The following is a 13,164-nucleotide window of genomic DNA, read 5'->3' as shown; positions in this document are numbered from 1 at the left end:
AACTATAAAAATAAAAATTACACTATATACATTTTGGCTGGAGTTCTTTTTTTGTTGACTGTAGTGAATGTTTGTATGACGATGAGAGTGAGTTGTGTACAAAGGGAAATGTTGGTCATCATGGACTGCGTGTACTGGGACCTCTGCAATTAGTGGAAGTCCATCAGGACTCCGAGAGTTCAATAAATTCACTGAGATCCCCATACTGAGGATTTATCCGGCTGAGGGCCGTGCCAGAGACTGGTAGGTCCTGCAACCCCCTGACTTCTCCAATTACCACCGTCCAACGCCGACCCCGATAGGAGATCAGAACCCTTCCTAAAGAATAAAGACTACAAGCTGATAAGGTACGGCTCACCACCAACAATGGTCTCTGTGCATTGCTTTCTAGTATTGGGACTCTACAGGTGATAAATCTAACATACACCTTGTTCTAGCATTTAAAAAAAAAAATTTAAAAATGTTTGCGTTTATTTATTGATGTAATAAAAATGTATTGAATGAAAAAATCAGGTGATTTCTTAGTTTAGAAGGACTTGTAAGGCTACCACAGCACAAGGTTTACTCTTTACATATACCGGTACAGTACAGTATATAGTACAATCCTCCCCATGGTGTCCTGGCCTCCCTTCAGCGTATCATAAATATCTCTTTTTTAATCAAGACTTTTGGTCACATGATGGGGTCTGGGCCATACATATACAGTGCCTTGCGAAAGTATTCACCCCCCTTGAACTTTTCAACCTTTTGCCACATTTCAGGCTTCAAACATAAAGATATAAAATTTTTATTTTTTGTGAAGAATCACCAACAAGTGGGACACAATTGTGAAGTGGAACAAAATCTATTGGATATTTTAAATTTTTTTAGCAAATAAAGAACTGAAAAGTGGTGCGTGCAAAATTATTCGGCCCCTTTACTTTCAGTGCAGCAAACTCCCTCCAGAAGTTCAGCGAGGATCTCTGAATGATCCAATGTTGTCCTAAATGACTGATGGTGATAAATAGAATCCACCTGTGTGTAATCAAGTCTCTGTATAAATGCACCTGCTCTGTGATAGTCTCAGGGTTCTGTTGAAAGCACAGAGAGCATCATGAAGACCAAGGAACACACCAGGCAGGTCCGTAATACTGTTGTGGAGAAGTTTAAAGCCGGATTTGGATACAAAAAGATTTCCCAAGCTTTAAACTTCCCAAGGAGCACTGTGCAAGCGATCATTTTGAAATGGAAGGAGTATCAGACCACTGCAAATCTACCAAGACCTGGCCGTCCCTCTAAACTTTCAGCTCAGACAAGCAGAAGACTGATCAGAGATGCAGCCAAGAGGCCCATGATCACTCTGGATGAACTGCAGAGAACTGCAGCTGAGGTGGGAGAGTCTGTCCATAGGACAACAATCAGTCGTACACTGCACAAATCTGCCCTTTATGGAAGAGTGGCAAGAAGAAAGCCATTTCTCAAAGATATCCATAAAAAGTCTCGTCTAAAGTTTGCCACAAGCCACCTGGGAGACACACCAAACATGTGGAAGAAGGTGCTCTGGTCACATGAAACCAAAATCCAACTTTTTGCCCACAATGCAAAACGATATGTTTGGCGTAAAAGCAACACAGCTCATCACCCTCAACACACCATCCCCACTGTCACACATGGTGGTGGCAGCATCATGGTTTGGGCCTGCTTTTCTTCAGCAGGGACAGGGAAGATGGTTAAAATTGAGGGGAAGATGGATGCAGCCAAATACAGGACCATTCTGGATGAAAACCTGTTGGAGTCTGCAAAAGACCTGAAACTGGGACGGAGATTTATCTTCCAACAAGACAATGATCCCAAACATACAGCAAAATCTACAAAGGAATGGTTCACAAATAAACGTATCCAGGTGTTAGAATGGCCAAGTCAAAGTCCAGACCTGAATCCAATCGAGAATCTGTGGAAAGAGCTGAAAACTGCTGTTCACAAACGCTCTCCATCCAACCTCACTGAGCTCCAGCTGTTTTGCAAGGAAGAATGGGCAAGAATTTCAGTCTCTCGATGTGCAAAACTGATAGAGACACCCCAAGCGACTTGCAGCTGTAATCGCAGCAAAAGGCGGCTCTACAAAGTATTAACGCAAGGGGGCCCAATCATTTTACACGCCCCACTTTTCATTTTTTTATTAGCTAAAAAAGTTTCAAAAATCCAATAGATTTCGTTCCACTTCACAATTGTGTCCCACTTGTTGGTGATTCTTCACAAAAAATAAACATTTTATATCTTTATGTTTGAAGCCTGAAATGTGGCAAAAGGTTGAAAAGTTCAAGGGGGCCGAATACTTTCGCAAGGCACTGTACTTATACCTATGTATATGTATTGGAGGGATTTCCCTGTTTTTATTTCTATTTCACTGTCGTCCTCCACTTGGGTCGCGCTGTTCCCTTCTTTTATCCATTCACTTTCTCATTTAGCCCATCTTTGGACAATATGATTAAAAAGTTCAAATTTTTCTCCTCACTTCACCTTCTTCTTTCTTATAAATTCCACTTATCCATTCACGTTATTAATTGTTCTCTGGCACATTCGTCCGACTAAGCTACGTAAAGAAATCGAATTAATATACAAATACTAATTAATAATAATATACCTAATTACCTTTAATAACAATAATAATAAAGTACCGTATTTTTCGCTCCATAAGACGCACCTAGGTTTCAGAGGAGGAAAACAAGAAAAATTCTGAACCAAATGGTGTACTAAAATATTTACCATTGCCAAAGAAATGCCGCCTGACCTGTGCCAAAGAAATGCAGCCTGACCTGTGCCAAAGAAATGCAGCCTGACCTGTGCCAAAGAAATGCAGCCTGACCTGCGCCAAAGAAATGCAGCCTGACCTGTGCCAAAGAAATGCAGCCTGACCTGTGCCAAAGAAATGCAGCCTGACCTGCGCCAAAGAAATGCAGCCTGACCTGCGCCAAAGAAATGCAGCCTGACCTGTGCCAAAGAAATGCAGCCTGACCTGCGCCAAAGAAATGCAGCCTGACCTGTGCCAAAGAAATGCAGCCTGACCTGCGCCAAAGAAATGCAGCCTGACCTGTGCCAAAGAAATGCAGCCTGACCTGTGCCAAAGAAATGCAGCCTGACCTGCGCCAAAGAAATGCAGCCTGACCTGTGCCAAAGAAATGCAGCCTGACCTGCACCATAAATGCAAGCTGACCTGTGCCAGAAATGCAGCCTGACCTGCGCCATAAATGCAGCCTGACCTGTGCCATAAATGCAGCCTGACCTGTGCCAAAGAAATGCAGCCTGACCTGCGCCATAAATGCAGCTTGACCTGCGCCATAAATGCAGCCTGACTATTGTCATTATTGCAGCCTGACCCGTGCCATCGCTCAGGCTGCCCTGTCTTCTATGTCCGCAGGTGTCAGGGTCTGTGGGGGTCTGGAATGTCTCTCCTCCATTCTCCTGCCTCTCTTCCATACTAGCATGGTGACGGCAGTGGGGGGCGGCGCTTGATGTATATTCGCACCATAAGACGCAGAGACATTTTTCCCCATATCTTTGGGAGAAAAAAGTGCGTCTTATTGGCCAAAAAATACGGTATATTTGGCTTTATATACACCGCTTGTATTGCTGCTCTGGAACTCTGCTGCAGGTGTTGGCCCCTCTCTGCGTGGTGGGCCTGGGGGGCCTTAGTGTGTGACTCCTTGCAAGCCGCATGGAGTGTGGTTCGTTTCTGTCCCATGGTGCCCCCTGACTTGTCGGTGTGCGGAGTCATCTGGTGGTCATAGATCTGGGAAATTTTGGCTGGGAAATCCCTCCAGTATATATATATATAGGTAAAAGTATATGTGACAACCTTTTGCATTCTTGTAATCATTTATGCCTTTTTTCCACCTGACATACTTAATGCAATGGCTTTCCCTACAGCAAATGTATCCTCTGAAGAAGACCACAATGAATCGTGTCGAAACGCGTCAATTTTGTCTCGATTGACATATTTGCTATGTAAATGCTATTATATATATATATATATATATATATATATATAAATACCTTTGTATCTTCATGTTTTAATATTTGCATTTCATGGGAATACCCTCGTGCCAAGCTCATATTTTAACTTTCATGTTTTATTACATGTTAATTGTCGATGGAATTAATTAAATAATTTTATCATCATTTTCTCTGAATTTTGTGTTATCTGCATACTTCACTGCTTAAAAACCCCTTTTGGGGGAACCTTCCCATTATACATTATTTGGGGTGCACAGCAAGCCTATCTCTCTGTATACGTATCTTCCCTATGTCATCTACCAAGTATTGGAGGCCACTAATTCACCAAAGCCCCTCAATGGGAGGAGAGCAAACCATCTACCAAGTATTAGAGGCCACCAAAGTACCAAACCACAATGGGAGAAGAGCAAACCATCTACCAAGTATTGGAGGCCACCAATTTACCAAACCTCCTCAATGGGAGGAGAGCAAACCATCTATCAAATATTGGAGGTCACCAATTTACCAATGCTCCTCAAAGGGAGGAGAGAAAACCATCTACCAAGTATTGGAGGCCACCAATTTACCAAACCTCCTCAATGGGAGGAGAGCAAACCATCTATCAAGTATTGGAGGTCACCAATTTACCAATGCTCCTCAAAGGGAGGAGAGAAAACCATCTACCAAGTATTGGAGGTCACCAATTCAGCAAAGCTCCTCAAAGGGAGGAGAGAAAACCATCTACCAAGTATTGGAGGCCACCAATTCACCAAAGCTCCTCAGTGAGGGGAGAGCAAACCATCTAACAAGTATTGGAGGCCACCAGTTCACCAAACCTCCTCAATGGGAGGAGAGCAAACCATCTATCAAGTATTGGAGGCCACCAATTCACCAAAGCTCCTCAATGGGAGGAGAGCAAACCATCTACCAAGTATTAGAGGCCACCAAAGTACCAAATCACAATGGAAGAAGAGCAACCATCTACCAAGTATTGGAGGCAACCAATTTACCAAACCTCCTCAATGGGAGGAGAGCAAACCATCTATCAAGTATTGGAGGTCACCAATTTACCAATGCTCCTCAAAGGGAGGAGAGAAAACCATCTACCAAGTATTGGAGGTCACCAATTCAGCAAAGCTCCTCAGTGGGGGGAGAGAAAACCATCTAACAAGTATTGGAGGCCACCAATTTACCAAACCTCCTCAATGGGAGGAGAGCAAACCATCTATCAAGTATTGGAGGTCACCAATTTACCAATGCTCCTCAAAGGGAGGAGAGAAAACCATCTACCAAGTATTGGAGGTCACCAATTCAGCAAAGCTCCTCAAAGGGAGGAGAGAAAACCATCTACCAAGTATTGGAGGCCACCAATTCACCAAAGCTCCTCAATGGCGGGAGAGCAAACCATCTACCAAGTATTGGAGGCCACCAATTCAACAAAGCTCCTCAGTGGGGGGAGAGCAAACCATCTAACAAGTATTGGAGGCCACCAGTTCACCAAACCTCCTCAATGGGAGGAGAGCAAACCATCTATCAAGTATTAGAGGCCACCAAACTACCAAACCACAATGGGAGAAGAGCAACCATCTACCAAGTATTGGAGGCAACCAATTTACCAAACCTCCTCAATGGGAGGAGAGCAAACCATCTATCAAGTATTGGAGGTCACCAATTTATCAATGCTCCTCAAAGGGAGGAGAGAAAACCATCTACCAAGTATTGGAGGTCACCAATTCAGCAAAGCTCCTCAGTGGGGGGAGAGCAAACCATCTAACAAGTATTGGAAGCCACCAGTTCACCAAACCTCCTCAATGGGAGGAGAGCAAACCATCTATCAAGTATTGGAGGCCACCAATTCACCAAAGCTCCTCAATGGGAGGAGAGCAAACCATCTACCAAGTATTAGAGGCCACCAAAGTACCAAACCACAATGGAAGAAGAGCAACCATCTACCAAGTATTGGAGGCAACCAATTTACCAAACCTCCTCAATGGGAGGAGAGCAAACCATCTATCAAGTATTGGAGGTCACCAATTTACCAATGCTCCTCAAAGGGAGGAGAGAAAACCATCTACCAAGTATTGGAGGTCACCAATTCAGCAAAGCTCCTCAGTGGGGGGAGAGAAAACCATCTAACAAGTATTGGAGGCCACCAATTTACCAAACCTCCTCAATGGGAGGAGAGCAAACCATCTATCAAGTATTGGAGGTCACCAATTTACCAATGCTCCTCAAAGGGAGGAGAGAAAACCATCTACCAAGTATTGGAGGTCACCAATTCAGCAAAGCTCCTCAAAGGGAGGAGAGAAAACCATCTACCAAGTATTGGAGGCCACCAATTCACCAAAGCTCCTCAATGGCGGGAGAGCAAACCATCTACCAAGTATTGGAGGCCACCAATTCAACAAAGCTCCTCAGTGGGGGGAGAGCAAACCATCTAACAAGTATTGGAGGCCACCAGTTCACCAAACCTCCTCAATGGGAGGAGAGCAAACCATCTATCAAGTATTAGAGGCCACCAAACTACCAAACCACAATGGGAGAAGAGCAACCATCTACCAAGTATTGGAGGCAACCAATTTACCAAACCTCCTCAATGGGAGGAGAGCAAACCATCTATCAAGTATTGGAGGTCACCAATTTATCAATGCTCCTCAAAGGGAGGAGAGAAAACCATCTACCAAGTATTGGAGGTCACCAATTCAGCAAAGCTCCTCAGTGGGGGGAGAGCAAACCATCTAACAAGTATTGGAAGCCACCAGTTCACCAAACCTCCTCAATGGGAGGAGAGCAAACCATCTATCAAGTATTGGAGGCCACCAATTCACCAAACCTCCCCAAAGGGAGGAGAGCAAACCATCTACCAAGTATTGGAGACCTTCCCACTGGATGGAGAGCAAACCAGTGATGGGATCTCGGTGTCAGTAAGTTCAGAGTGGTGCAGGGAACCAAATGGCCAAAGCTTAGCAGTCTGTATTATAGGCTAAAAATATAAAGTCAATGCAAGGATGGGGACCTTAAAACCCTTTCTTTTTATTGCTCCGTCACTGTGGACCTAATCAGATATCAGATCCCCTCAGAAGGTACAACACAGCCAGGAGAAAATGGCATCTGCCCCCTCCCCTCCTTCCCACCACCACGAAAAGTAATGCGAAAGCGGGCATAACTTTTTATTAACTTACATAGGATGTTCAAATTTCACATGATGATTGAAAAACATTTCCTCTATAGTAACTTTTCCTCTGTAGTAACTTTTCCTCTATAGTAACTTTTCCTCTATAGTAACTTTTCCCATCATGCCTCTGCCTCTGGGTGTCATGCTTATGGCTGTCAGAGTCTTGCTATGCCTCATGGGACTTGTAGTTCTGCAACAGCTGCAGGTCCGCTAATTGCAGATGCCTGCTCTATAGTAACTCTTCCTCTGTAGTGGCTCTTTCTCTATAGTAACTCTTCTTCTTCTTCTTCTTTTTTCATTGAAGGTAAATAATGGGTTCCAGGCAGAAGCAACGTGCTGAGTAAATTTACACCGACCAGTCATAACGTTCTGACCACTGACAGGTAAAGAGAATAACATTGATAATCCGGTTACAATGGCACCTAGTGGGTGGGATATATTAGGCAGCAACTCACCGTGTTGCGCCTAAAGTTGATGTTTTGAAAGCTGAAAATATTGGGCAAGTGTAAAGATTTGAGAGACTTTGAGAAGGACCAAATTGTAATGTCTAGACGGGTTAGAGCGACTCCAAAACTGCAGCTCTTGTGGGATGATCCCGGTCTGCAAAGGTCATCACTGACCAAAAGCGGTCTAAGGAAGGGAAACCAGATAACCAGAAACAGGGTCATGGTCAACCAAGGCTCATTAATAGAGGTTAGATGGGGAAGCTCATTGATGGAGGTGGGGGAAGGCCCATTGATGGGGGTTGGGAGGGAGCTCATTGATGGAAGTGAGGGGGGAGGCTCATTGATGGAGGTGGGGAGGGAAGGCTCATTGATGGAAGTGGGGAGGGGGCTCATTGGTGGAAGTGGGGTGGGGGCTCATTGGTGGAAGTGGGGAGGGAGGTTCCTTGATGGAGGTGGGGGAGGCTCAGTGATGGAGGTGGGGGAGGCTCATTGATGGAGGTGTGGAGGGAAGGCTCAGTGATTGGGATGGGTAGGGAAGGCTCATTGAAGGAGATGAGGGGGGAGGCCCATTGATAGAGATGGGAGGGAAGGCTCATTTATGGAAGTGGGGAGGTAGGGCTCATTGATGGAGGTGGGGAGGGAAGGCTCATTGATGGAGGTGGGGAGGGAAGGCTCATTGATGGAAGTGGGGAGGTAGGGCTCATTGATGGAGGTGGGGATGGAAGGCTCATTGATGAAGGTGGGGAGGGAAGGCTAATTGATAGAAGTGGGGAGGTAGGGCTCATTGATGGAAGTGGGGAGGTAGGGCTCATTGATGGAAGTGGGGAGGTAGGGCTCATTGATGGAGGTGGGCATGGAAGGCTCATTGATGAAGGTGGGGAGGGAAGGCTCATTGATGGAGGTGGGGAGGGGAGGATAATTGATAGAAGTGGGGAGGTAGGGCTTATTGATGGAGGTTGGGAGGGAAGGATCATTGACAGAGGTGGGAGGGAAGGCTCATTGATGGAGGTTGGGAGGGAAGGACCATTAAAGGAGATGGGGAGGGAAGGCCCATTGATAGAGGTGGGAGGGAAGGCTCATTGTGTTATGGTTTGGAGTCAGGCTCAGAGGCCAGTAGCTATAGCAGCAGAGCAGGTATTCGCACAGGTCACCCTGGCTGATGACACGGGTTCACCTGAGGTGCGGGGTCTAAGCACTAACCGGTATTCACCAGAACTCCTGAAGGTGGAGATGGGCTTTGCTGTGCGTTAGTGCCAGGTCGCGGTCCTCAGGATAGCCCCACCAGGATGTGAGCAAGCTGGGGTCTGGTAGCAGATATAGCAGGTAGGGATCAAGCAGAAGCGTAGTTGAGAAACAAGCCAAAAGTCGGTAACAAATAGTTGCAGGTTGGGATTCAGCAGAAGCGTAGTCCAGGAACAAGCCAAATGTCGGTAACGAATGGTAGTGAGGATACGGTCAGCAGCAGGAAAGACAGGAGCAAGATATTGGCTGATGAAGGCACAATATTCTGGCAACCAGGAAGTGCAGAGACATGGCTTAAATCAGGAAGTTTGTGGGAGGAGCAAAGGGTTCAAGGTTCAAGGCAAAGTCATTCAAGGAATTGTCCAAGGAGCTGTCCAGCATTCCAGGTGGCTCAGCAAGCAGAGTCACTGCCAGACACACCAGAGGTCCCAGGTTCAAGCCCAGGTCCTAACACATTGATGGAAATGGGGAGGGAAGGCTCATTGAAGGCTCATTGAAGGAGATGGGGAGGGAATGCTCGTCGATGGAGGTGGAAGGGAAGGCTCATTGATGGAGGCGGGGAGGAAGGGAAGGCTCATTGATGGAGGTGGGGAGGGGAGGCTCATTGTTAGAAGTAGGGAGGTAGGGCTCATTTATGGAGGTGGAAGGGAAGGCTCATTGATGGAGGTGGGCAGGTAGGGCTCATCAATGGAAGTAGGGAGGGAAGGCTGATCGATGGAGGTGGGGAGGAAAGGCTGATCGATGGAGGTGGGGAGGGGAGGGAAGGCTGGCCTGTGTAGTCTTATCCAATAGAATAGCTACTGGATCTCAAATTGCTGAAAAGGTGAATGCTGGTTCTGATAGAAAGGTGTCAGAACACAGAGACCGCAGTTTGTTGTATATGGGGCTGTATAGTCGCAGACCAGTCAGAGTGCCCATGCTGACTTGTTTCCACAGCCAAAAGTGCCTACAGTGGGTACATAGGCATCAGAACTGGACTACAGACTAATGGAAAAAGGTGGCATGGTCTGATGAATCACGCTTTCTTTTGCATCATGGAGATGGCTGGGTGTGTGTGCGTCCCTTACCTGGGAAAGAGATGGCACCAGAATGCAGTGTGGGAAGAAGGAAAGCCGGCGGAGGCAGTTGCAATGTTTTGTCTCGTGAAGGCCATGTCTTGAGGGGTCAGGGCTGTTTTGGCGGCAAAAGGGGGGCCTACTCAATAATATATGGGTCGTCATAATGCTATGGTGGGTGACTGATTGAGGTACACCTGACTATATAACAGTTCTTGATATACCACACCAAACATTTCTGGATCTGCCATACCTCAACACATTTCAACTGTGATATAATTAGGTGAATGGGACCCAAACAAACATGAAGTGCTGCTCCAGGCTCCACTGACCAAATGTTGTGGTGATTCAATCTCTGTCAGGTGCAGCTCTTGCCCAATTATCAGCAAACAGGAGAAGATGGTACACACCTATTCTGTTTCAAATGTGACAGGAAGGCTTCAGCTCTATCCCCTGCCAAGCCATGCCTCTCTAACGCATTTCACCCTTCATGGGCTGATTTGTAAAGCCCATGATAGGTGAAACAGGTTAGAATGGTGTGGTTCAAGAGAAGATGGAGCTGAAGCATTTCTGTCACATTTGAACTTGAGCGTCTTTAGGTGCTCGCTTCCTATTTTCTCCTGTTTGCTGATAATTAGGTTGTATATTTATTAAGGATGACTACTGATTATATATAGTTATATCATAAGGAATTAGTGTGGCCTTCCATGATCAATGGAATATTGGAGGCCACCAATTCAGCAAACCTCCCAACTTGGATGAAATCAAACCATCGACCAAGTATTGGAGGCCACCAAATCACCAAACTTCCCAACTAGGACTAGAGCAAACCATTGACTGAGTATTGGAGGCCATTAATTGACCAAACCTCTCAACTGGGAGGAGAGAAAACTATTGGTCGAGTATTTTGGACCATTAATTGACCAAACCTCGCTGGGTGAAGAGCAAATTATTGACCAAGTTTTGGTGGCCACCAATTGATCAAACCCCTCCACTGGGAGGAGAGCAAACCAATGACCAAGTATTGGAGGACACCAATTGATCAAACCCCTCCACTGGGAGGAGAGCAAACCAATGACCATGTATTGGAGGACACCAATTTGGATCAAAATGGATACTCCATTCATAAATGTTTTACAACATATGGAAATTGAATGAAAACGGGAGCACATCCTTTTCTCTTGTTACAATTTCTTAGCACTCCATTTTTTTTAGCTGGTTTGGTCAATAGTTGATCCTTTGGTTGAAGATGTTTATCGATATCTTCTACAGAATACAATTATATATTAGGTTTGATGTACATCTTTGAACTGTATGTTTTCTTTCCCTCAGAATTTAGTCTTCCATACATTTTTTCCAAGATGGAGGGTTTAAGAAACAACCAGACCAGAGTTTATTATACAGAATTTGTTCTCTTCGGCTTTCCCGGAATAATAAGAAACAGACAATTTTTGTTAATTCCATTTCTTTGTATTTATATAACAATCCTGTCTGGAAACATTCTCATCATTCATCAGATTTTCATTGAGCCGAAGCTCCACTCACCCATGTATTTCCTCATGTCCCTCCTCTTCGCTGCTAATATTTGCTGCACAACATCCGTCCTGCCGAAGTTTCTTCTCGGTTTATCATTCGATATGAACCAGATCCTTCTGGTTGGTTGCCTAATTCAGATGTTTTTCATTTACTTCTTTGGCGCTTTTGAGTCAGGTGTCATCCTGATGATGGCCCTGGACAGGTTTGTAGCGATCTGCAAGCCTCTGAGATACAACAACATCATGACCAAACATTTCCTCATCCAGTTGGTTCTCCTTGGGATAGCACAGGGCTTGTTCCTTGTTATTCCAGTAGTCGTACTGACTTCCAGAGTCCGCTTCTGTAGATCCAGAATCATTCTGAATTTTGTTTGTGAGAACATGGGGCTTCTGAGTCTTGGCTGTGATGACATCTCCAAACTTCATGTGGTGGGACTCATGACGAAGATCATTGGTACACTAATTAATTTTGGTCTCCTTTTGGTGTCCTATTCTTATATTTTGTACAGGACCATGAAGATAATTGTTGGGAAATCTCGTCACAAGGCCTTACACACCTGCGTCACCCACCTGGCTGTGGCCATGCTTATCTACCTCTGTTCACTTATAACATCCATCGTGTACAGAATGCGTTCACACATTTCCTACGATGTCAAGAACCTCTTCAATGCCATCTATCTCATGTTGCCAGCCTTTGCCAATCCCTTTATCTATGGTGTAGGGGTGAAAGAGATCAGACAATGCCTCCTCAAAACATGGAAGACCAAGAATACAAATCACTTTTCATAAATGCTTATTCGGGTCTACATTCTCTAGTGTGGACAAGAGGCCTCAAATGTTAGATAAAGAAAAGGTGAGGAAATTGTCAGAGTGGCTCCCAGATGTTAGGGAGAGAAGAAAGCACTTGGATCTGTTTGGCCAAATCATTATTTTTTTTTATTTAAGATGAATATATAGACCAGAGAAAATTACGATGAACAATTCCATACTAATTAAGATTTACTAAATATGTTCAATTTGATATATACTGTGTCATTATCTGTTATATACCTTGGTTGGAGGCCAAAGCAACGAGAGGGCTTCCACTTCCAGCCCTGGTCTGAGTACTCCTGAGTGTGGGAACTGGGGCAGAGGGCACATCTGTCATCAACTGTAACATACCTTGATTGGAGGCCAAAGCAACAAGGGGGCTTCCACTTCCAGCCCTGGTCTGAGTACTCCTGAGTGTGGGAACTGGGGCAGAGGGCACATCTGTCATCAACTGTAACATACCTTGATTGGAGGCCAAAGCAAAAAGGGGGCTCCCTCTTGCAGCTCTGGTCCGAGTACCACTGAGTGCGGAAACAGATGCACAGGGCACAAAGAAGCATGGATGCCGGTAATCAGGTAGTGGGTAGTGGTAGTCTCTGGGCTGTAGTCAGTAGCAGTGCAGGCACACCAGAGGAAGACCAAAAATGACCCATGAACTGGACCTTGGATGTTTGGTACAGAACACACAATCAGAGGTGAGATTAAAGTGACTGTAAAGGTTTTTTTTTTTTTTTTTTTTAAATAACAAACATGTCATACTTACCTGCTCTGTGCAAGGGTTTTGCACCTCGATCCACCTTTTCTGGGGTCCCCCGGAGGTGCTCCTGGCCCCTCCCCCTTTTCTGGAATGCCCCCACAGAGAAGCGCTTTCCATGGGGCCACTCGTGTGAGCGCGCTCCTGAGTCTTGCTGCTGCGTCAATTGACACAG

The 13,164-nt window shown here is 45.4% G+C and overlaps 1 protein-coding gene across 2 annotated transcripts; it reads left to right on the top strand.

The window, feature by feature from the left end:
* The first annotated feature begins 221 nt into the window (after positions 1-221).
* LOC143956741 (olfactory receptor 52K1-like) lies at positions 222-12,894 on the top strand. 2 transcript variants are annotated; one of them, XM_077466930.1, is made up of 3 exons: positions 222-347; positions 7,452-7,530; positions 11,223-12,894. In XM_077466930.1, the coding sequence occupies exon 3, from the start codon at positions 11,252-11,254 to the stop codon at positions 12,212-12,214; it is 963 nt and encodes a 320-aa protein (XP_077323056.1). In that variant the 5' UTR covers positions 222-347; positions 7,452-7,530; positions 11,223-11,251; the 3' UTR covers positions 12,215-12,894. The 2 variants fall into 2 exon arrangements, with proteins under 2 accessions (XP_077323056.1, XP_077323057.1); XM_077466931.1 differs by lacking the exon at positions 7,452-7,530.
* The last annotated feature ends 270 nt before the right edge of the window (positions 12,895-13,164 follow it).

Source organism: Lithobates pipiens, unplaced genomic scaffold, assembly GCF_037356315.1.
Source record: "Lithobates pipiens isolate NorthernLeopardFrog02 unplaced genomic scaffold, aLitPip1_a1.2 Scaffold_41, whole genome shotgun sequence".
NCBI classification, from domain to species: Eukaryota; Metazoa; Chordata; class Amphibia; order Anura; family Ranidae; genus Lithobates; species Lithobates pipiens.
The sequence above is the reverse complement of the archived record's forward strand: the minus strand, read 5'-3'. Positions and strand labels throughout refer to the sequence as shown.

Excerpts from the sequence above, each read along its gene's own strand:
- LOC143956741 (XM_077466931.1), top strand. The coding sequence starts at position 11,252 with ATGGAGGGTTTAAGAAACAACCAGACCAGAGTTTATTATACAGAATTT.